Source organism: Notamacropus eugenii, chromosome 3 (genome assembly GCF_028372415.1).
Source record: "Notamacropus eugenii isolate mMacEug1 chromosome 3, mMacEug1.pri_v2, whole genome shotgun sequence".
Classification (NCBI taxonomy): Eukaryota; Metazoa; Chordata; class Mammalia; order Diprotodontia; family Macropodidae; genus Notamacropus; species Notamacropus eugenii.
Genome location: NC_092874.1, coordinates 118,038,496 through 118,061,672, shown reverse-complemented (window position 1 = coordinate 118,061,672; position 23,177 = coordinate 118,038,496). Strand labels below are relative to the sequence as shown.

The 23,177-nt window shown below is 42.4% G+C and overlaps 1 protein-coding gene across 1 annotated transcript in view; it reads right to left on the bottom strand.

Moving 5' to 3' along the window:
* PLXNA4 (plexin A4) overlaps positions 1-23,177 on the bottom strand; it is a 564,470-nt gene that overhangs the window by 104,869 nt on the left and 436,424 nt on the right. The window contains exon 9 of the mRNA XM_072652713.1: positions 8,477-8,677. Coding sequence (XP_072508814.1) covers positions 8,477-8,677 — 201 coding nt within the window. The remainder of the gene's footprint in view (positions 1-8,476; positions 8,678-23,177) is intronic.

The window sequence follows — 23,177 nt, the reverse complement described above, 5'->3', positions numbered from 1 at the left end:
TCCAAATTGACTCCCCTTGATGGGACAGAGGGAATCTGGGAGTCCTCCATGGTCCTCAGAAGAAGACATTCCATCTGTGCTCCGTGAGCACACATTTGTGCAGTGGAGCTTTTATTTCCTGTGATTTGACAGAGTTCAGTCCCATCCCCATGAGTTTCATGAAGATCTGGAGGTCTGTTTCCATTATCCTGAATACTCTCCATCATTTCTGGATCCAGGCTTCCCTCGCTTCCTTCAACATCACCTAAAATGTCATTATCTACGAGAAGGTTTTCCTTCCCTCCTTCAACAATCTTCAGTTTATTCTGTCTATATTTTGTTTGTAAATAGTTGTTTTCATTTTGTTTCCCTCATTGAACTCTGGGATCCTTGAGAGAAGGGACTGTCTTTTATCTTTTTTTTTTGTCCCCCAGAGCTTAACACAGTTTAGGTTCTTAATGTGTGCTGAATAATTGACTGACTGATGCCATGGGCCACAGTTCCTGAAGTCCTGCTGAAACCCCTGGATGCATGATCTGCCCACTTGAATTATGAATCCCCAGCCATTGGGTGGGCCCAAAGGCAGTAGACCCCAAATCAGCTTTGTTCTCAGGTGGGTGATAGCTCAGGTAGGGGATCATGAACTCAAGGTAAACGAGGGCATTGCAATGACATGGGAATGGAGGAATTTTCTGGAAAGGAAGACGTAAGTGGGAAGATGGGAGGTAAGAAAGAAATAAAACAATTGGGTCTAGAATTCAGTGTTTAAGTCATTTACAAGGAGGACGTGAGGAATAAAGATGAAAGTGAACAATTAGATGCCAAAGGTGTTTGTTGATGGAAGATGTATTTTTTCTGGTCTAACCTGATATTTCATGAGCTCACTTGCCTCTTTCCTGCTCTGTACAGAAAAAGTGGTCTTTTCTGTGGTCTCTGACTCACTCTTTCTCTCCTACCTCTGACCACCCACTCCAGCTGGGAGTAGGACCTGGGCTCAGACTCCTGAGAAGAGAGGGGAGGCTACTCAGAGACAAGAGAGGGGAGAGAATTTTTCTACTGGGTATCAGAGCCTGTGTCACTATGGCCATCAGTCAAGCCTGTAATTAGAATGTGAGGACCCTTTCCAATGCCATAGAGAACAAGGCAGAGGATGGGGGAATATAGGCATCTGGCTCAGGTAGCATCTCCAACATCTACCTAGTGATGTTCAATTAGACAATCCCCACCATGGGTGGCTGGGATGAGACAAAGGGAAAGAAGAAAGATGGGTAGCTACATAGAACAGCCCAGTTCTCAGACTGGGAAACAAATGAGTCCATCATCCAGGAGTAGGCTCAAATCAGCTTGGACAGATGCATTATCCTATGCTAAATATCTTTAGGGAAAGAGATTCTGCAATTATCTTCAGAGACCCTTTCTATTTTCTTACAACCCTCAGATCCAGGAAATCTTTTCTTCTGGCCATCTTTCCCTAATTTCCATGATGATATAAATACATTTTGTAGATGAGAATGATGCTGCTATATAGCCAGCCAAAAGAATCTGCATGTTGGGCTGTTTTTCTAGGAGTGGGAGAGTTTCTGTAAGCCGTCCCTCATGATGGATGGGGCTCCTTTCGGAGATGGCTGGCCAGGATTCGAGATGTGGTTTTGTGATTGAGGGACAGAGCAAAGTCAACTGACCCATGTGTGCTCAATTTTCCCTCTCTCTGTTCCTCACTCATCTCCTGGTCCCATATCTTTGCACTGTCTCTTGTGTCCAGAACTCATCCCCTCCTCACCCCGATGTCATAGAACCCTTGTCTCCCCTCAGGAATTGTCTCTTGTTCTACATTAAACCTTTCCTTCCACCCCAACTGCTAGTGCCCTTGTCCAGCCTTGTATTTAACTACCTTTAATTGAATTAAACTTATTCTCTTTATATTTCTTCTGCATGTACTTATTGGTCTCCTTAATAGAATGTAGGTGATCTGAAAATAAGGATTATTTAATTCTTTATATTTATATCACCAGCAACTAGTATAGCAGTTGGCGTATACAGTCAGTAATTAATAAAGGTTTGTTGATTGGTTGATGGGTTGATAGGGATACTATTGTTTTAGCTTCATTTGTGCCAGTTAAGTCACTTTCATTGACCTATGTCTGAAAAATGACTGAACAACAACAAAAATGTGTGTATATACATACATAATCATATTTGTGTATATATATATACATGAGAGCACACACAAATACATATGTACACACGCATATGCATGTATGTTACATGTACACAATACATGGATGTGTATATGTATACATATGTGTGTACATATGTGTGTATACACACATATGTATACACACACAAACATCAAATCTCCTTTTCAAGGAACTCTTCCTCCTCCTCATCCAAGGGCTGTAATTGTAAAAATACACTCAGATAAGTTCATTAACCCCAAGGGCTCCACATAATTTTCCAGCAAAGTTCTTTTCCTTTGGAACATTTTCTTTCATCTGTGGATGTCCCAGTCCTGTGGCTGCCTCCTCCACTCGGGGCACAGGATCTCTTTGACAGCACAACCTGGGAGCTGGGAGGCATCTCCCCTCCCCTCCCCTCATCCTTTATAGACCACTTAGCATTTATATAGCTCTTTGCAATCATCGGACAGTTAATTGAACAACCCCCCCCCCCAAGGCCAAGGAGGCTGTTACAGCTCCCCTGAGACCTCAGGAACAAGGAGGTTAAGCATCTCAATCAAGGTCAGGTGCTCCAGGATTGGGCCCCTGCTTGGTTTAATGTCTGTATAACCTTAGGTGGGAAAGCCTAGAACAGTTTTCCAGTTTTTTGAGATGGAGGGAGTACCTTTGCTACTTGAGTCCCTCCCCCTCTTCCCCCTTTGACTTCACCTTTCAGCCTCCCTGCCCCACTGCCTCCCCCCAAAAAGCTCTAACCCTCCTTGGTAAAATATGCTTCATATCAAGAGGGTAAAATCTAAACTCTGAGAAACAGTAGCCATCTGTTCAGTTCTCAGGATCACAGAGCATGTAGCAGAGGTACCATCTCCAATATTGTGTCCCTAAAGGTATAATAAGGTGGATTTTAGTGTGTGTAAGGTGAATTTTTGTTACTCTTTCTTAGAGTTTAGTTTCCCAGGATCCATGGCCATAACAATCTCTATAATCTCTATTTCACATGCTCATGACTTCTAAACATCACCACGCTTGCACAGTGTTACATAATGATAAATAATGGAAACATTGTTTTTAAAATTGTAAATATCAAATGCAAACGTGCAATGAGATGTACCAGTGAGATAACATAAACTTGTAGAGGCTATTGCTAGCAATATGCCTTCTTTATCTATTGCCCTATAAAGCAAGTGGGTACTGGTCAGTGAATGGGGAACCCTTAGAGCTGAATACACATGCTTTGATTGACCCTGATCAAGGCTTGGGGGCAATCTGTGTTTGCCTTAACCAGCTCCCATTGAGGCTTGAGGGCGTTTAGGGGAGCACACAAGCTGTGCCTGTCTCGATTGACCCCATTGAGATGTAGGGGTAGTTGCCCCCCTTTCTCTCCAACCCCTGTGAGAAGGGTGATTAGGGAATGCTGTAGGATTTGGTGCTCCCATTATCAGTAACCTTCTTGTGAGAACAGACTAGAACAAAGTCAAATTATTAACCCTAACTGAAGCTGTCTTTCTCTCCTTCCTGTCTGACCAGATCAAGTGTGAACTTGCACTAGCAGCCCTCCTGTATGCTAGTGTCTCCACCTGTCTTACAAAAGGGTTTGCTCTTTCATCTGTGGGCAAACATAGGTTCTGAGAAAGAAAGAAATTTGGTTGTGACTACATCATGTATCAACATTGTATGGTATAGTGAGGGTAGGGAGTGCAACACCTGGATGCTGGGGAGAACTAGCTGTGTAAGCACAGGTGAGTAGCTTAATCTAACTTCAGCGTCTCCATTTTCCTATCTGTAAAATAGGGGGATGTCATCTTTAAATCCCTAGGACTGTTGTGAATAGCAAATACAATTATGTGTGTAAAGTGCTTTGTAAAGTTTAAAACAATTGATAAATGTCAGTACTAGTACTGTTAACTCTCCTCCCACGCCTTAGAAACCATAACTCAGCTGGCCAGATTTTGTATGTTGTCACTTCTATTGGACTGCGAACTTCTTAGGGGCAGGGATTGCCTTTTCCTTTCTTTGTATCTGGAGAACTTAGCGCCATGCCTACCACATAGTAGACATTTTATAAGTGTTAACTGACTCGATTCTCCATCTACGAGCAGAAGAATTTTGTGTTATGTCATAGACGCAAAGTTCCTCCATGTGGACTGTTCATCACACACAGCTCTTGGATCTCCAGAAATGAAAACTAGCCACACAGATGTGCCCCTGTGAGCCACAGCTGTATTCTTTCTCAGTCTGTGAAGAACAGGACTGCAGCACCTGGGCACACCTGGACAAATCCAAGCCTGCAGAGGAAATCATGGCAAATCACAAAGTCTTAATGCTTGTATGACTCATTATTACTGCTATTATTATTACATCCTCTTGCTACCATCCTAGGACAATTTCCTTAGGGGTAACTGGAGGGCTCATTCAAAGAATTCTGAAATGAAAGAATGACCTTGGTGATTACCTCTGCAAATACCCCCATTTTACAGATGAGTAAGCAGAAGTCCAGAGAAATGAAATGATTTGTCCAAGACCACACAGCTAGCTGGGGGCTGAGCTGGGACTAGAATCCAGTTCTGTTGATTCCCGTGCCAATACTCTTTGCATTATTCCACTCATTTGCACTCATCTGTATTTCCCAAATGCCCCTGTATTTAAAATCCTGCAGATGAGTTGAGGGGTTCACAGAGCAACAGCCAGCTCAACATGATCCATTGCAGAGGTATGTTGTATTGAGCTTATACCAGGCTCTTGTTGATCGTTAAATGTTAAATGTGAGCATTTATACCTTGGAAATCAGCAAAGGCTACAGATCAGGGTTTGGTTTATTGTTTTCTTAAATATCTAGACTTAAGAAAATGATGGATAAAATACTAATAATGTAAACTAAATTTAAGTTTACTCTACGTTCATTTTTTTTTTCCTGGAAAGCTGATTGTTAAAAGCATTTACTCTCATATCACTGTTACCAGCCTTCTTAGAAGATGCAAATAATCCAAGTCTTTGGCCCTAAGCCACTTAACAAGAATCATACTGTTATTATACTAGTAGCATCTTGAATGGATAATGCAGTATGCAGAACATGGCGCTTACAAAGGTCTCATCCTCACTAGCATTAGGTCAGCTAAGAATAGACATAAAAGGGGTGTAAAGTAGCATATTGGAGATGGACTTTATAATCAGAAAAATGTGCATTCAAATTCTATTTCAGTCACTTATGAGCCATGGGACCTGGAGTATGTTATTTTATCTTTTAGTTTCTTCTTTTGTTAAATGGGGATAATAATAACTTACAGGGCTGGTATAATGATCAAATGAAATTGCCTATATGATCTATGAATGTTTTAAAAGTCTTAGTCATTATTGTCATTTCTAACTGTGGGCCAGGAGAGAGAGAACCATTCACATCTGAAGAACACCTGATATAGGAGCTGACCTCAGAACTCAGACCTTCTACTCTGGCCAGGGCTTCAGCCTTGAACCCTTGATGGTGTTTAGAGAGACTAATCTTAGGGGGTTTAGTCCCCTACAAGAGTAAGAATCCATGCTCAGTAATCCTGAAATTTGAATGCTGTCTAGGATTTTCTCTCCCCACATGGGATTTTATGACTGGGGAGACAGTTCTTAGTCAAACTTCTTCCACTGGACCTCAGGATTTAAGAAGGAATATGAAGTGTTTAATGTCTTCTTTGTTTTCAAAGTTTCTGCAAAATGATAGATTTAGCCAGCAAGCACTCTGGTAGCTAGAGGAGGGGGCAAAGAGTAGACAGAGAGAGCCATAGAAATTTGTTCATCAGTTCAAGTCCAGTGTTCAAAGTTTGTGACGTCATTTCTTGGCTCAGAACCCTACAATGCCACTTGAGCCTGTGCTACATTCCCGAGCTGTGCCTCAGTTTCTTTCTTTGACTGCTTCCCATCAATAATTCGGTGTTGTTTCTATTATCTCTAGCATCTGACAAATTCCAAGTCATCCTTAACACCCTCAAACCTAGTTACAGTGATCCTACCAATCAGATAGTCAGTGACAGATGGGGGAATGGATATGTGTCTAATATATTTCTCTCCTTGAGCACTTGGTGTTAGATGTTGGAAGGAAACACAGGAGGAGAAATGGAGAGATTGTGAGGTTTGTTGGCAGATAAGAAGGTCAAGAGCTAGGCACAAAGGAAACAAGATAGATATGGAAGTGGATAAATAAATAGCTAAGTAAGGGGCACCTAATGCAGTCAGCAGACAGAAGTCTAGGAGATAACCACATAGAAAGACAGGTGGATAAATGTGCTGGCCCTTCCGTATGCCATCATAGCAATAACAATAATACTAATAGTAATCGCACACATTTATATAACTCTCGAAGGTTTACAAAGTGCTTTTCTAGCAACAATCCTGTGATGCAGGTAGAATGAGTAGGTCACATATGTCATAAGATTTGGAGCTGAAATGAATGGTGAGGTCATTTTGTTCATTCCCCCTTCCCCCTCATTTCACAAATAAGGGATCTGAGTCTAAAACAAGTCCTTAGGGGTATTGATCTCAAAGTAGAAGGGACTTTCAAGACCACCTAGTCCAACATCTTCATTTTATTTTATTTTTAATTTAATATTACTTTTCCTAATTAATAAGCATTTATTTTTCTCTCCCTCCATGAAATGGAGTAAAAAAAAAAAGAATAACAAAATTCTGTAATGAATATGAAAAGTTAAGAAAACCCATTTTTGCATTGGTCAAGTCCAAAAAATATGTATGTTTCATTATGAATATTGAGGTTCATCACCTCTTTGTCAGAACTCCATAACTCATCTGCTAAACCCCTTCATTTTACAGACAGGGAAAATGAAGCCTGAGAAACTAAGTGACTTGCCCATGTTTACAAAAATAGTCAGTCACCAAAATGTGAATCCAGATTCTCAGAACCCAAATAAAGTGCTCCAGCATGATTATCTCAACCTATGTTACTTATGGCATGTGTGACCTTGGGAAAGTCACCTTCCTGGGTCTCAGTTTCCTCATTTGTAAAATGAGAGGGTAGGACTAGATGTTCAATTCCCCAGGTCCTAGTTTCTTTGCATGTCATATGAGGGGATGGGAGTAGATGATCTGAAAAACCCCCTTAGTTCTAAATAATAAGAGCTAGTATTTATAGAGTACTTGAAGGACTGCAAAGAATTTTAAGGATATGATATAATTTTTATCCTCACAAGAACCTTAGGAGATAGATGTTAATATTAACCCATTTTACAGGTGAAAAAATTGGGTCAACAGCAATTAAGTGAGCTGCTCAAGCTGACATAGTCAGAAAGTGTCTGAGGTTCAATTTGAACTCAGGTCCTTCTGACTCTGGGCAGCTAGATGGTGCAGTGAATACAGCTCTGGGCTTGGAGTCAGGAAGACTCATCTTCCTGCATTCAGATCTGGTCTCAGACACTTCCTGGCTGTGTCACCCTGGGCAAGTCACTTAACCCTGTTTATCTCAGTTTCCTCATCTGTAAAATTAGCTGGAGAAGGAAATGACAAATCACTCCAGTATCTCTGCCAAAAAAAAACCCACATGGGGTCACAAAGAGTCAGACAGGACTGAAATGACTGAACAGCACCAGTGTTCTGTCCACTGCACCACCTCATTGCCCATGGTTCATTTTGTTTCTGAGAATGCTCATGCCACCACAATCTCTCACCTAGTGCTCCTTGTGATGAAGAGAGGCAGAGGACCGACACAACTTAAAGATGCAGTCTATGGCTTTGGGCAAATGTTCTTTTTGATCTGTGTAGGGCTCTAGTAAGGTGTCTTGTATGGGACTACTGCTCTCAGCTCTGCATTCCTTAAAAGCATCTTCTCACCCATCGGGAGACTGGGTAAGAGAAATTATTAGCTTCGGGAAGGTGCCAGCAATGGCCTCCATATGCTTGGTACAGTGAGGAGAACAGCAATGGTTCTCCTGGGAGGCCAGTCACAGTTATAGTAAAAAATTATTTGTATATTTATAGGGCTCTGTGGTCCTGGCGATCAATCCTAGGGCTGGCTTCCTTCCTCCTGCTGCCTTGTCACCATAGCTCCCACCTCACTTAGACTACCCTTGTCATTAACAACATTGTTTTGAACAGAGCCATGTTTCTTTTTCTCTCTGTGTCTCCCCCGCACCCCACCTTGTCTCTCTCTGTGTGTCTCTGTCTCTCTCTCACCATGAAGAAGAGGGGAGCTTGAGGCACCCCCAAATTCTTAGTGTTTGGGAGGACCCCTCCAGGGAGGATCTGGCTTGACTCCAGACAAGGAGGATGATGGAAAAGTGGCTGTGGGCCAGGGGTCAGGGAGGGCAGGAGGATGGTGTGGCACTCACCGAGGTGTTTTGGCACTGCACACTGGAGCTGTTGAAACGCAGGGCAGGGACCCTCTGTTCAGTACCTTGGATGTTGAGGATGCATTCGTAGCCCCGCTGACCAGATTGTGGCTGGGGCAGGTTCTTGGCCTTCAGGGTAATGGGCTTGATCACCTCCACTGGCACCAGGATCTTGTCCACTTGTAGCAGCTGAGGGCAATCCTGAGAGCAGAGAGAGCTGAGGTCAGGTGGGGATAAAGGGGTTAAACAGGAAGGGAATGTCTCCAGATGTAGCCCCTTCCCTCTCCTCCCAAGTCCCTGTCCCTGCTGTGCATCTCCTAGAGACTTGACATCAAGAGACAAGGAGATTATCTTGTCCCCTTTCTTTAACAGATGAGGAATATGGGTCTAGGTAAGCATCCATCCATCCACCTGACCATTAATTCACACAGAGAAAGAGAAATACAGAGAGACACAGAGAGAAAGACACAAATAGAGATATACAGAGATAGTGACAAAGAGACAGATGGACACACACCCACAAACAGAGTGGGGGAAAGAGGGAGGAGCAAGAGACAGACAGACAGACAGAGAGACAAAGAAAAAGACAGAGAGACAGACAAAGAGACAGAGAGAGACAGAAAGTGAAGATGGAATGCATGTATTAGGATCAGCGAATCATAGCTTGAAACTTCAAGGAGACTTCAAATTTGGTTCAACCCCTTCATTTCACATGAGGAACTGAAGCCCAAAGAAATGATTAACTGACTCGGCCCAGGTCACCCAGAGAGTAAACAGCAGACTCAGGAATTGAACCTAGGTCCTTTGATTCAGACAAAGTACTCATTCTACTGTATTTTCTGCTTTTCTGGATACACACACACACACACACGTACATTTATATACACATGTATATATGTGTGTATATATATTCATATACAGACGTATTCATACACATATTTGTACAAAAGCACACACATATATTTACATACTATAATACACATATATACATTATACACACACACACACATACTTGGTAGGAACAAGCTGTATTTGTAGGGATGTAGAGATGGATGGAATGAGAGCGTATGTGGTGTTCGGCGCTATGTGAAGCCCTGGCCGAGGGCAGAAGGGGTGAACAGCGTGAGGACTTTAGAGTTTCTTGTCTGGTTTGAGGGACCAAAATGGCTCTGCTCACTGTATTTCAGAGTCCTTGTTGGAAAAATGGATTGGTGTGTTCCTGGGGCTATGCTGAGCATGCGTATGTGTCTAATGTGCTTTTCTCAAGGGAGGAAAAGGTAGTTTGGAAGGAGAGAGGATTTTAATAACTTTGCTGGAATAACATGTGAGGGGCATAAATCACACCATGCCGTTGTTCGTGGTTCCTAGACTACCAGCCTTCAGGGCTCTGTACTGGGCACAGAAAGAATGATGGCTCCTGGGCATATTAGCAATCCAAATCATAAGAGACCTAGAATTATTTACCAAGGGTCTTATCCCTAAGGATGCTCAGGCACTTGATGGGTGTGTAGACCAGAGGGAGGGATTACCATTTCCCCATAGCACCCCCCCCCCCCCAATAGCTCCACTTCCCCTCAAAAGGGCAGGTCAGGAAGAAAGTCAATTGTGGGAGGATGGCGGAGGTAAAGAATGGTGTCTGGAACAGTCCCAGCCAGTTCTGTTCTTGATAATTGTTCCTCCCTCTTTATAAAGTGAACCCAAACCACGCGTTCTTAACCGTGAGTGTGTGTGTGTGTGTGTGTGTGTGTGTGTGTGTGTGTGTGTGTGGTTCCCTTTGGCAGTCTGGCAAAACCTACAGAGCCCTTCTCAGAATCATATTTTTAATGCATAAAATATAGACAGTATTTCTCCAAGTCCCCGCTACACTTGGCCTTCTACAGGAAGCCTTTCCTGGTCCCTCTGAGTTCTAGTGCCCTCCCTCTGTGAATTATTGCCAATTATCTGGCACTTGGCTTGTTTGTACATGATTATTTTCATGTTGTCTCCCTCATTCGATTGTGACCTGCTCCAGAACAGTGACTATCCTTTACTTTTCTTTGTATCTGTAGCATTTAGCACAGGGCCAAGCACATAGTAGGCACCTTAAATATGTTTATTGATTGACAAAAGAAACCAATTGTATTGAAATATAGTTATCAAAATATAAAAAATAAACCAATTTTTTACAGACCTTAGGTTAAGATCTCCTTCCCTAAATCAACTGACTCAACCCAGAACAGAACACTTCGCAAGAACTAGGGCTGTGGCTGGGTCCCTTTTACTTCAGCTTTCATCCTTCCCTGGCTTTTCCAGGCATAAGAGAAGCAAGGAGAAAAAGGAGATATAGTAGAAAGAAGGGGATGGAGAAAGGGAGAGAGAAGAAGACAAGGGAAGGGAAAAGGAAGGGAAGGAGAGGAGAGGATAAGGGAGGAAAGGGGAGGAGAGGAAAGGGAAGGGGAGGGGGGAGGGGGAGACAGAAAGAACATGAACATACATAGGAACAAGTGCACCAACTGAGAGATCTATCTGCAAGCCGACAAGCAGAGCAGGCTTGCTGAAGGGGGAGATCCACAGTTCCATTAAACTAATCTCCTCTCTGAGACGTCTGATCCCTCCAGGCTGCACATGCCATTATCCAACGATGAGATAAAGAGGAGCCCCAGGAGCTGGAAAGGCCAGCAGGAAAAGAGAAAGAGGGGGTTGATTACATACAAGGCCTCAGCCCCAACATTCCAGCCAGTTGTAAGTGGCTCTTCTCTCTCTCTCTCTCTCTCTCTCTCTCTCTCTCTCTCTCTCTCTCTCTCTCTCTCTCTCTCTCTCTCTCTCTCTCTGTCCCCCCCTCCTCCCCAGTCTGTCTGTCTCCCTGTCTCTTCCTCTCATTCTAGCAGCCTCTCTATGGCACTTCAGTTATTAAAAAAAAACCTGGGAGTGTATCCATTCTGTGCAGTCTCTGTGTAATGGCTTATCTGACTCATTGTCTGTGCCCCTGTTCTCCTTCATTCCCACTCCATCACTGGTCACCATGTTTACTATAACGGTTCATAGGAATGAGAAATCACTTTGCTTGAAGCATGTCCAAGGGACCAGGGACAGCTTCTTGGAAGAGGTGACATTTGAGCTGAGTCTTGAAGGACAGGTAGGATTTCAATAGATGGGAGATAATGGAGAGAGAGGGCATAGGGGACAGCTGGGATAAAGACAGAAAGGAGAGAATTCCAATTTGACTTCAGATTAAAGTACTTGAAGGAGAAAGAGGGCTTGAATAGAATTGGGGCCACTTTGTGGAAATGCTCTGGATGCCAGTCTATCTTTCACTGACTTTAGTAGGCAATAGAGAGCCATTGAAGGGTTCTGAGCCATGCAATATGATGATCATAGCTGTGTATTAAGAAGAAGGTTAATCTGTCAGCAGCATGGAGAATGAGTTGGAGGTGCAGGGGAAGCCTGGAGGTGGCAAAGACAGGTAGGAGGCTATTTCAGGAGACCAGGAAAAGCTAATGAAGGCCTGAACTAGAGAAAGAGCAATGAAAATGAAAAGGGAAAGAGCTAAAAGAACTTGGCACCTGATTGCAGCATACGGGGGAGGGAGGGTGGAGTAAGGAAAGACTCCATGATGACTATCAGATTTTCAGAATGTTGACTGAGAAAATGATGGAAACACTAACAGAAATGGAGGAATCAGGTAATAGAGAAAATTTTGTGTAGGAAAGATGATGCAAATTGGACATATTGAATTTGAGATAATGAGAGAGAGAGAAAGAGAGAGAGGGAAAAGGAAGGAAAGAAAGAAGGCAGGATGGAAGGAAGGGAAGGAAAGAAGGAAAAAGAGAGGAAAAAAGAGAAAGGAAAGGAGGAAAGAAAGGAAGGAAGCGAGAAAGAAGGAAGTAGAGAGAGAACAAAAGGAAAAGAGAAAAAGAGAAAGAAAGATAGATAAGGGAGGGAGGAAGGAAGAAAAGAAGAAAGGAAGGAACTTTATGAGGGAAAAGTGAAAGAGGACAGGCTGAAATCAAAATCACAGAAATTTAGAGTTGTAAGGCAACTCAAAAGCCATTTAGTCCAATTCACACCTGACCAAGAACACAATATATGCATCAAGTTGTCCTCAGCCCTAGCACAAAGATCTCAAATGAAGCAGACCCCAGGATCTTCCAAGGCAGTCCATTCCCTTTTGGATAGCTCCAATGATTAAGAAGCCTCTTTTTAAATCAAATCTCAATTTGCCTCTCTATCTTTTATGCTTTGGCCTTTGTTCAGCCCCTGTAGGCAAATGAAACATGTCTGGTTTCTTCCACATGACATCATGAATATGGGTTTTCATCCAGGAGAAGAGATATTGGTAAGAGAAAGAAATCCTGCCTTTGGGAGGCAGCATTGTACAGATCACTGAATTTGGGGCCAGAGACCCTGGTTTCACCTTCTAGCTCTGTCACTTACTGTCCATATTACTTAATCTCACTGGGTCTCAGTTTCCTCATCTACATCTTTGACCCCTTCCAGACCTTAAACCTATGATCCTATGACAAGAGAAGATTAATCAGGATTTATAGGAGTAAGGTGGCAGCAGGGACTGATTCTGGGAAGGAGGAGGATGGGAGGGAAAAGAAGGATCTGGAGAAAATGTAGTGAGACTTTTGTGGAGTTGGAAACGAGACATGATAGACAATTGAATATGAAAAGTGAGAGATAAGTCAGGAAGATGCTAAACTTCTGAATATAGGAGAGGGAATGAATGATAGGGCACTGACAAAAATGAAGAGAGAACAGATCTAGGTTCAGTTTAGGACATGTAAAGTTTGAAGGGCCATCTCCAAATGGAGATACCTTGTGGGCAGTTAGCAATCCATTTATCTAGATTTTTTTGGTAATAAAATCATCAGATATGTGGAGCTATCTTCTAAGAGTTTTCTGGCTGACCCACTGGATACTTCACAGAAGACAAACTGAGGCATATAGTTCAAGGTCATCAGGAATTCTGATCCTAACTTTGGGGAATTAGGCAACACCACCAATCTATAGTGCCCTTCAACCTTTGAACCCCATTTCTAGAGGGTGGCAAATCCCCAACAGAGTGAGTAAAGGTGGACCTCTCATCAACTAGCAAAAAACCTGCTGAGTCCAGGAAGCTGCAAAGCTTGTGGTTGGCTGGCACCTAAGCCCTGGGACTCTGCTGGCTACAGTCCAGGAGAGGTGGAGAGGCAAAACCTCAGGAGAGATTCTTAAGCCTCCATCTCTCCTCTCACCTTCCATTATATCCCTCCATGGCTTATGATGAGTCCATTAATGAGCCCTGATTGCCAGTGGCTCCATAAAGGCCTAGTTTGCATATAAAAAGGTTGGCTGCTCTGAGAGGAAGTTCATTAATAATAATTGATGTGGTAGAGGTTGGGCTGGGTAGATTCTCTTCTGCTGGTGCTGTGGATTGACCCCTGTGTACCTCTTAATTGAAATGTAAAATGGCAACCTCTTCTAAGGCAATAAGGCATGAAGGAGTCATTTCTGTCACCTAGCCACCCCATCTTTCCAGACTTTGACTGTGCCCCATGCTGAATCTTCAGGATCAAGGCCATGTATAAGCCTGATGTACTTCTGCAATTTGAGAGGAATTGATCTTTTGTCATCACCTTCTTCAGGGCAGCTTGCTGGTTCAATGGATAGAGCACCAGACCTGGGGTCAGGAAGACCTGAGTTCAAATTTGGCCTCAGACACTTAGGTAAGTCATTTAATCCAGCCTGCCTCAGTTTCCTCATCTGTAAAATCAGTTGGATACAGAAATGGCAAATCATTCCAGCATCTTTGCCAAGAAAACCCCTAAATGGGATCACGAAGAGTCAAGAATCAACTGAAACAGCAAAAGTAAATCTGCCCAAGGAGCTGTCTCAAAGCATCTCTTTGTCTTGTTTGAAGACAGTTTCCCCTCAGTCTACCACCTTTCCATTCTCTTGACTTTTCAGGTTCTCTTCTATTCCATCTCCTTTCAGAATTTTTCCTCATCTGCCTGTCTTTTATCAAATGCTACTTCTTAGCCTTGACATCCTTTCTCAGCCCCTACTCCCATCTCTTGCCTCTCTACAGACCTCCCTGCCACTTTGTCTGCCCCCTCCTTCTGGGGTTCAGTTTGGATTTGGAGTGAAAAAGACCTGGGTTTTAATCCCCCCTCACATTTACTTTCTACGTGACCTCCTCTGAGCCCCAGTTTTTCTGTATGTAAAATGAGGGGGCTGGATGAGTCGACCTCTGAGGGGCCATCCAACTCTAAATCTGGGATCCTAATGTCTCCCTTGTTCTACTCTGACTCCTCCAAACCCAAAATAAACAGGGTCATTAAACCCAGAGTCCCATTCTGTCCCTCTCCCCCTAAAAATGCTTCCATTTTGTCCTAAAGGTTTTGCTCTACTTTCTGGCTTCCAGTCATGAAGGATTTGGGCAGATATCACAACAAGACGCTATTGTAATAATAACGGTATTGATTATTTTCCCCATTCTCCCCAATTGATTTTTCACTTGGTTGTCTCCCCACCAGATATAGGCTGGTCACATCCAGGAAAACACCAGCTTTTTCTGACTTCTTTAAACACATTGGTGAATGTGCAGCTACCATCAGATGCCACTAGAATCAACTGTTTCCCCCAGTCCTGGTGGTTTGGGGTCATCCCAAGGGAACTTTACCATATTTTACTATACTTTTATACAAAGACAACATAATATAGTGATGGAACATTGAACTAGAAGCTAAGAGACCTGGGTTCTAGTATTAACTCTATTGTTCTGTGACTTTGAACAAATTACTCTACCTCTCTTGCCTCAGTTTCCTCACTTGTAAAATGTGGAGAACAAAGTCTACCCTGTCTACTTCAGAGGGTTAGTGTGGGTAATATGGGTGAGAAGGGCTTGGAGAAGTATAAAGTACTTTGGAAATCCAAGGGATTATTATTATTTTAACAACATAATACTGGGGCTCACTCGGTCTATGTTCTGATGAGGATAACCACAGCAGTGATACATTATCATCAGACTGTACCACTCTGAATTGTCCCCTAAGATGCTTCCCAAGCATTCCTCTAGGATGTAGAGTCCTCCCACTCTGGAGGACGTTATATTGTCTAAGATAATCTTTTAGAATATAGGTTCCTTTAAGGTAGAGAACACAGTAATCTCAAAAGTGGCTTTGGCAAGAACTGGGCACTGTAGGAGTGAGGCTAGAAGTAGGCTGTCCAACCCCACACTTACTTTAGAATTAATTTAAACCTGCAAAGGATCATCCAGATAGAAGCTTCAGAGAGATCATCCTTTCAGAATAAGATTTAGATCTGAAAAGGATGTTGGGATTCATCTAGCTAGGAATTTCTTAACCAGCAATCCTTAGGATCCGTGGATAGGTTTGAGGGCAACTGTGAACTTGGATCAGAAAACAGAAATACATTTTTATTTTCACCAAATGCTGAAGCACATCATTTCCTTCAGAGATATGGAACCAATCAATGCTTTGAGAAGGGAGTCACAGGTTTCATCAACCTGCCCAAGGGATCCTTGATATAAAAGGTAATGATTCCTTGACCCAGATCATCCTCCTTAGTTTACAAATGAGGAAGCTGAGGCCCAGAGAGGGATCATAGAGTCATGGCTCTTCAAAGTTAATATAGTAGGTAGCACTTACATAGAATTTAAGGGTTGCAAATTGTTTTACATATATTATCTCATGTGATCCTCACAATGCCTACCTATTTGGGGAGGTAGGAACTATTGTTTTTCTCATTTTATAGATGAGGAAATGGAGACAAACAGAGGTTAGGTGACAGCTAGGAAGTGTCTGAGGCAGGATCTGAATTTGGGTTTCCCTGACTTCTACTCTAGCATTCCTGACATTGCACAGCCTGAGTCACTCAGCAGTTATTAAATGCTTCCTATGTATCAGGCACTGTGGTAAGTCCTGGGGCTACAAAAGGGCAAAAATATGAACCCTACATCCTAGGAACCCCCATTCTAAAGAGGGGAACAACTTGAAAATGATCATGCATATATAAGATATATTCAGAGTAGATAGAAATTAACCTTAGGCAGGTATGTGTGTGTGTGTGTATGTGTGTATATATGTGTATGCCACTATCTATTTAAATAGTTGAAATAAGAAAGATGAAAGGATTGATAAGCCATGACTACAAAAACATTGCCTGTGCTATACTATCATGAGATTGAAACAGCCTCCAGAGCCGCCAATGACCAGGGATGGGGATGGGAATGGGGAGCAGGCTGGCTTGTTGAGCTCCAGTGGCCTCTGATTTACAGTCTTTGACTTGTTTACCTGACTACTGCTCTAATTCTCCTCCTTATAACATCAAAGTTATCTTCCAATGCACAGGCCTTGGAGGGATCCTTGCAGAGGAGGGACAAAGAAGCGTGATGCTCTAGCAGTTGACTGAGGAGATGAGTGACGACTGGTGCTCCTCCCAAAAGACATCTCAGGCCCCATTAATCTTTTGAGATGTGTCAGTTCTCTGGGAGACCACTCCTCCCAAATTTATACCTGCCTCCCCAGTCCTATCATGCCCCAAGAAAAAAAAATTAATACCCCATGCATTTCCTCCACATTCCCCAAGTTTTTAATGCCATTAGTGTGATCTATGATTTTTCTGTTTATAGAGAGAGTACAAGTAATAATACAGAGAGGAAATGCCCATAACCTTATAGATGGGTGAAGGCAAGAAGGCCCAAGAGATTGATGGGGAGACGGTAGGCTTGGAGAGACCAGGAAGAAAAATGGGATATAATGGAGTACCCTCCAGCCCTTAAGAAGGGGTGAGGGTAAGGGCCAAGGTAACAATCCTGGGTCAGAGATCGGGCTTCCAGGGCAGCCAAATCCTAGATTTCTGGAGTTCCCTCTGAAAAATTCAAAGAGGCTCCATTCACTCTTGAGCATTATCATACTTTTCTCTTGTATCCATCTTCTTCTTCTTGTCATATTGCCACTAACCTCCTTCTGACACTCCGTAACTCTTATCTGGATTACGTCCTCACCTTCCATTCTCTACCTTTTCTGATTCTCCTACAAATCACTGCAAATCACCATCAAACTAATCTTCATAGAGACTGGAATACATCTCTGCTCACAAGCTGTTACTAGTTTCCTACTGCTTTCCGTATAAAGTTGAGAGACCTTAAATTGGCATTTGAGACCTTCCATAATCTGGCTCAAACTTCCTAACCCAGTCTTACCTCATATGATGCTACCTTGTGTATCTCATCACATGCTTCTCAAACTAGCACTGAAACCCTTTTAGCTGTCTTCTGCTTGAAAGCCTTCCTCATCTTCTTAACTACTAACGCCTTGCCTCCCAAACAAACTTGTATGGAATTATTCTGTCTTGATTTGTGTTTATTCTCTTTATATTTCTTCTGTACACGCTTCTCTGGGTGCTCTGTTAGAACCAAAGTTCTTTGAGAGTAGGGATTGTCTCCTTCTTTGTGTTTTTATTTCCAGTACTTAGCACAGTGCCTGGTATCTAGTAGGTGCTTAATAAATGCTTGTTGGTTGCTTGATTGGGCCCTTACTCATTCTACCTTCTGTTTCTAGAATGTGAGCCTTGATTGCTTCCAACTCCCAGTCAAGGTCTGCCTCACCCATACTTTATGCCTAACTTAGAATGTCACTGCCTTTCAGATATTTTCCCCTCCAGATATTCATCCCCTACTCCTAGGTAGAAGTAATTTCTTCTTCCCAGGATCCACTCTGGAATGCTGTGCCTTATTGTGGGGCAATGGAAAGAGTTGTGATTTTGGAGTCAGAGGACCTGTGAAGTTTCTGATTGGTGTGACCTTTGGGAAGTCACCTCCTCAGACCCATGTCCTCATGTGTAAAAATTAGGGGACTGTCTAGATGTTTCTGAAACTCCTTCCAGCTTTATCCAAGGATCCTCTCCTCTGCATTTATTACATTGTAATTTCTATTTGTTTATGTGACTATCTTAGCTTCCCTACTAGATTTTAAGCTCCTCTAGGATAGGATAAGTCCTGTAGTGGACTTATCTTTATATCTCCTGAAGCACAGTAGAATTGGTAGAGTTTGTCCAGGTTGCTGTGAGGGAAGTTTTTCAGGTTGTATATGATTAAATCAGGACTTCATTTTCTCCCTTTTCTGATCTTCAAGATTAGCAGAAGGGCCCTGATCGGGGACATGTGATTCACTTGAACCCAGGAAAGATGGGGTCCCTGGCTGGCAGACTCCTAGCTAAGCCAGCATGGATTCAGGCTAATTGTACTTTTCATTCTCTTAATAAAGCAAAGCAACCACAAAGCTCAATAGTTTAGTCCCAGGTCACTTCCCTTGTACTACAGATAACACTGGAACCAAAGTAAATCTCATAGAATCAGCCAGGCACCCAAGGAAAGGAAAAGGGAAGGGAATCTGGAAAGAATAAGGAAGCTTAGGGGTCTGGGAGGGTAGAGGGAGAGGGTAGCTGCTGAAAACAGTCATTTGAAGAATTTGGGGTATTGGTTTGACTTGACCCAGGGCTCCTTGCTGCTCCCAGCCCTCTAGCCTTATTTCCAAATGCATCCATGCAGCCTGAAGGAGGGACGGCTCAAAGGCATGGCTTGTGCCCCAATTCTTGGGAACCAGAGCATCTCCCTTCCATTCCTGGACCTGTCATCAGCTATATAGGCCTGATCAAGTCTCTAGCTTGTTTTCTCTGATAAATGGCCAGGACAATCTTTCTCCTTCTCTCCTTCTTAGGAGTGTTATGAAAATGAATATAAACGTGTCTAAAAAAGTCTGTGCTTTGTGGAAAAGACAAAGAAATAGGCTAAATTTAGTCCAGAGAAGAGAAAATGGGAGGAGGGTTGAAAATAATCTACCAGTGTAAAAATGATTATCACAGGGCCATTCTTCATCCCTACTCAGGAGAAAACAAGAGAAAATGGGTTTAAGGTGCAATATACAGGATTCTAGTTAGATAAAAGGATGGACTTCCTGACAGGGATATTTGTTACACACACAAATGGGTGAAAGAGGTCACTTGTAGAATCCTCTTTGCTGGAGAATTTTATGAAAAACATCCATCTCTGATATTTTTAAAAGGCCAATAAAATGCCTCTCTCCCCACACCCAGGGGATAGATAACCTGCCTCTTCTTTCTCCATGGAAGTTTTCCAAGTGTAGAGCTAACAACACATGGATTCACATGCAGGATCCAACACTTACTAGTTATGGCAAATTGCTTACTCTTCCTCAGTTTCCTCGTCTGTAAAGTCTAGAAAATCCAAGTCCAATTGGCTTACTTTCTAGACTTAGCCCTTCATCTCCACTTTCCTTCAAGCCTTAGCATGAGCTGTACCCCCATGCCCAGAATGCACTCCGTCTTCCCCTCTGCCTTGCAGAATCCCTAACTTTCTTCTAAGTTTTGCTTATGAGATAATTTGTCTTTTCGTCCGTGATTTTCTTTTCCTCAAAGCATCATGTCTATACTTGTCCATTTACATGTTGTGTTCAAACAGTAGAAGGGAAGCAGGGACTGTTTTGTATCCCCAGTGTCTAACATCATCTTCTCTGCGAGTTGCTTAATAAATTCTTGTTGCATTGGATTAGATTGATTTGAAGCTCTAAAATGGGGATAATAATTCTTGCACTATCTACCTCATAGGAAATGGAAGCTAGATAGTTCAGTGGATAGACTAGGAGTCTGGAAGTTCTGAGTTCAAATCCAGCCCTAGACACTTATTAACTGTGTGACCCATAGGCAAATGCTTAACTTCTGTGTGCCTCAGTTTCCTCCATTGTAAAATGGGGAAAATAATAACATCTATCTCCTATGGTGGTTGTGACAATAAAATGAAATATTTGCAAAGCACTTTATACGCCTTAAAGGGTTATGCAAATGCAGAACTCACCATAATTATTATTATATGACATTCTATAGCTTAAAGTTCATTAGCATAGGGTACTCCTAGAGTAGGACAGGTAGATGGAACAGTGGAAAGTGGAAAGAGTACCAGGCCTGGAGTCAGGAAGACTCATCCTCCTGAGTTCAAATCTTTCCTTGGACATTTACTAGCTGTGGGACCCTGAGCAAATCACTTAACCCTGTTTGCCTCAGTTTCCTCATCTGTAAAATAAGTTGGAGAAGCAAATGGCAAATCACTCTGGTATCTCTGCCAAAAAATTCCCAAATGGGGTCATGAAGAGTCAGACATAACTGAAACAACTGAACAGGAGCAAAAAGGTCCTAGTGCAGGAACTTCCTCCAACCAACATGGCCAGGTCTCCTCTCGCTCCAGAATTAGGATTCCATAATTATTCCAAACCCGTAAGCCACATTTATAGACTTGGAGATCCTCTGATATAATTTATATTACCCTGGGCAAATCCCTTAACCCTTATGTGCCTCAAAAAGTTCCCTAGGACTTTCCTACTCAAGTCAGGGATTGGTTAGATCTTCACTGGCAGAGGAGGTTTTCATACCAGGAGTTCCCTATGCTGATGGAATCACAACTCCTTCTTAGAATTCCAGTACTATTATTATTACTCTGAGTTCCAGGAAAGCTCTAGAACCACTGACTAGCCAGAGGCTTCAGGATAACATGAGGGAGAAATCTGGGGAGCCAAAGTCCTTTGAGGCCTGGGCTTCACCCCTTAGACCTGTTCTGAGGGAAGCCCATGTCATGGGTCAATGGAGAGGAATCCCAGCTGGCACTAAGAGAGAAGTTGACTAAGCTTTACCAATATATACATACACACACACAAACATACACACACACATATAGAGTTATATATATATACATATGTATATATAGTTATATATTTATATATGATATTATAATTATATATAAGAGCTATAATAATAGCAGCAATTCACATTTCTATAATACATTAGATTTATAAAAATATCCTTCTAACAATGGACCATGGGGTAGACAGTACAACTACCATGCTCATTTTACAGATGAAGAAATTCTAAATCAGAGAGATTCAACAACTTTGTCATGACCACAGCACTAGTCAGTGTCAGAAGCAGGGTTCTGGTTTTAGCATGTTTAGCATGTTTCCCACTATACCATGTTTCTTCTCAAAGGCGGGATGTTATTCTTATTTCTGCCTTTTATCCAGAGTCTGGATTTCCCTTACTGATAAAGTTGAGAGGAGGACAATTTGACCATGATCTGTCATCACTGAGTCAGGATCTCTCTTCTCTTCTTCTGCCTTCCATCTCTTTCCCACAAGTGCATGACCTTTCTCTTTATCTGGTCAATCTAGATTGGGACCACCCCTCCCTCAAGTAGGGGGCCTTATCTGATTTTATCCACTGTGCTCTGCTTCAGAGTGTCTGGTGCTGAAGTCAAATTACTTCTTACTACAATTTCATCATCAGTCATAATAAAATCACTCGTAATTTGGAATATAGTTACTATAACCGGCATGTGTTATTGAACATTCTATTTATAATAAGCATAATTATCCCAGAATAATTATCATTAATATAGTAACAACAATGATCAAGCAGTCCTCTGTTCTGGACCAATAACTCCACCTGAATGAGTTCTTTGTGCAGGGGGAAAAGGAGGTAATTTAACGTCCCTTGTGACTGTCAACAAAGCCAGTGTTGAAAGTGGAAGACACAAAGATGAAAACCTTGCAGGGGATGGGAGATGGCGTGGTCCAGATGAAAGGGTACTTGGCAGCAACATTTATGGCTAACAAAAGGCTCCTGTCTGGATCCCCTCACGTTGGAATTAGAAGGAAATTAAAACCTATGGACCATCCATGAAACAGCTGAGACATGGGCTTCCTCTGATGTCTAAGAGGATTGGTCTGAACTCTGCCCAGGGTGTTATGTATGCCTCATGCCCAGAGAGCACCCTCCCCTGGGGATGGGAAATCTGGAGTAAGCTCAGATAAAACAATTCAGATGGGTGGCTATGGGCTGCATCTGGAAAACATGCTTTCATCACTACTCACTTCTCCTTTTGGGGAAGCCCATTGGACACAACCCTAGACAACACAAGTATACTTGCGGATACCCACAGATGACACAAGAGATCAAAAGATCATAAAATCAGACCTGGAAGAAAGTATAGTGATCATGTGATCCAATCTCATTTTAAAGATAATGACACCAAGGTCTAGAGATAATGTAACTTGCTCAAGGTCAAAAAGGTCAAAATTGACAGTGCCAGGATTCAAATTCTGGTCTTTTGACTCCATATCCAACATTTTTATCTGTTATCATGCTGCCTTCCACATGGCTGCAATGTCCTTCAACCTCAATGTTCCTTCTCCGTATTTATGCGTCTCATTTCTCTCACTCCCAAGTAGAGACTTATCTGGTCCAAGAATAAAACAATCATCCTTTCACATTATATCATGGTCAGCTGAAAGGGATTGGATCTTGCTAATAAGGATGATAACAATACTCACATTTATATAGGGTGTCCCAAGAAACTTAGTGCATTTTCTCTGTTGGTGGAATGGGGAACCAGTCCAACCCTTCTGGAGAACAATCTGGAACTATTCCCAAAGGACTATAAAACTGGACATACCCTTTGATCCAGCAACACCACTACTAGGTCTGTATTCCAAAGAGATTAAAGAAAAGGGTAAAGGATCTATATGTACAAAAAAATAAATACGGCAGCTCTTTTGGTGGAAGCAAAGACTTGGAAATTGAGTGGATAGTCATCAACTGGGAAATGGCCAAGTGATTTGTAGTATATGATTGTGATGGAATACTATTG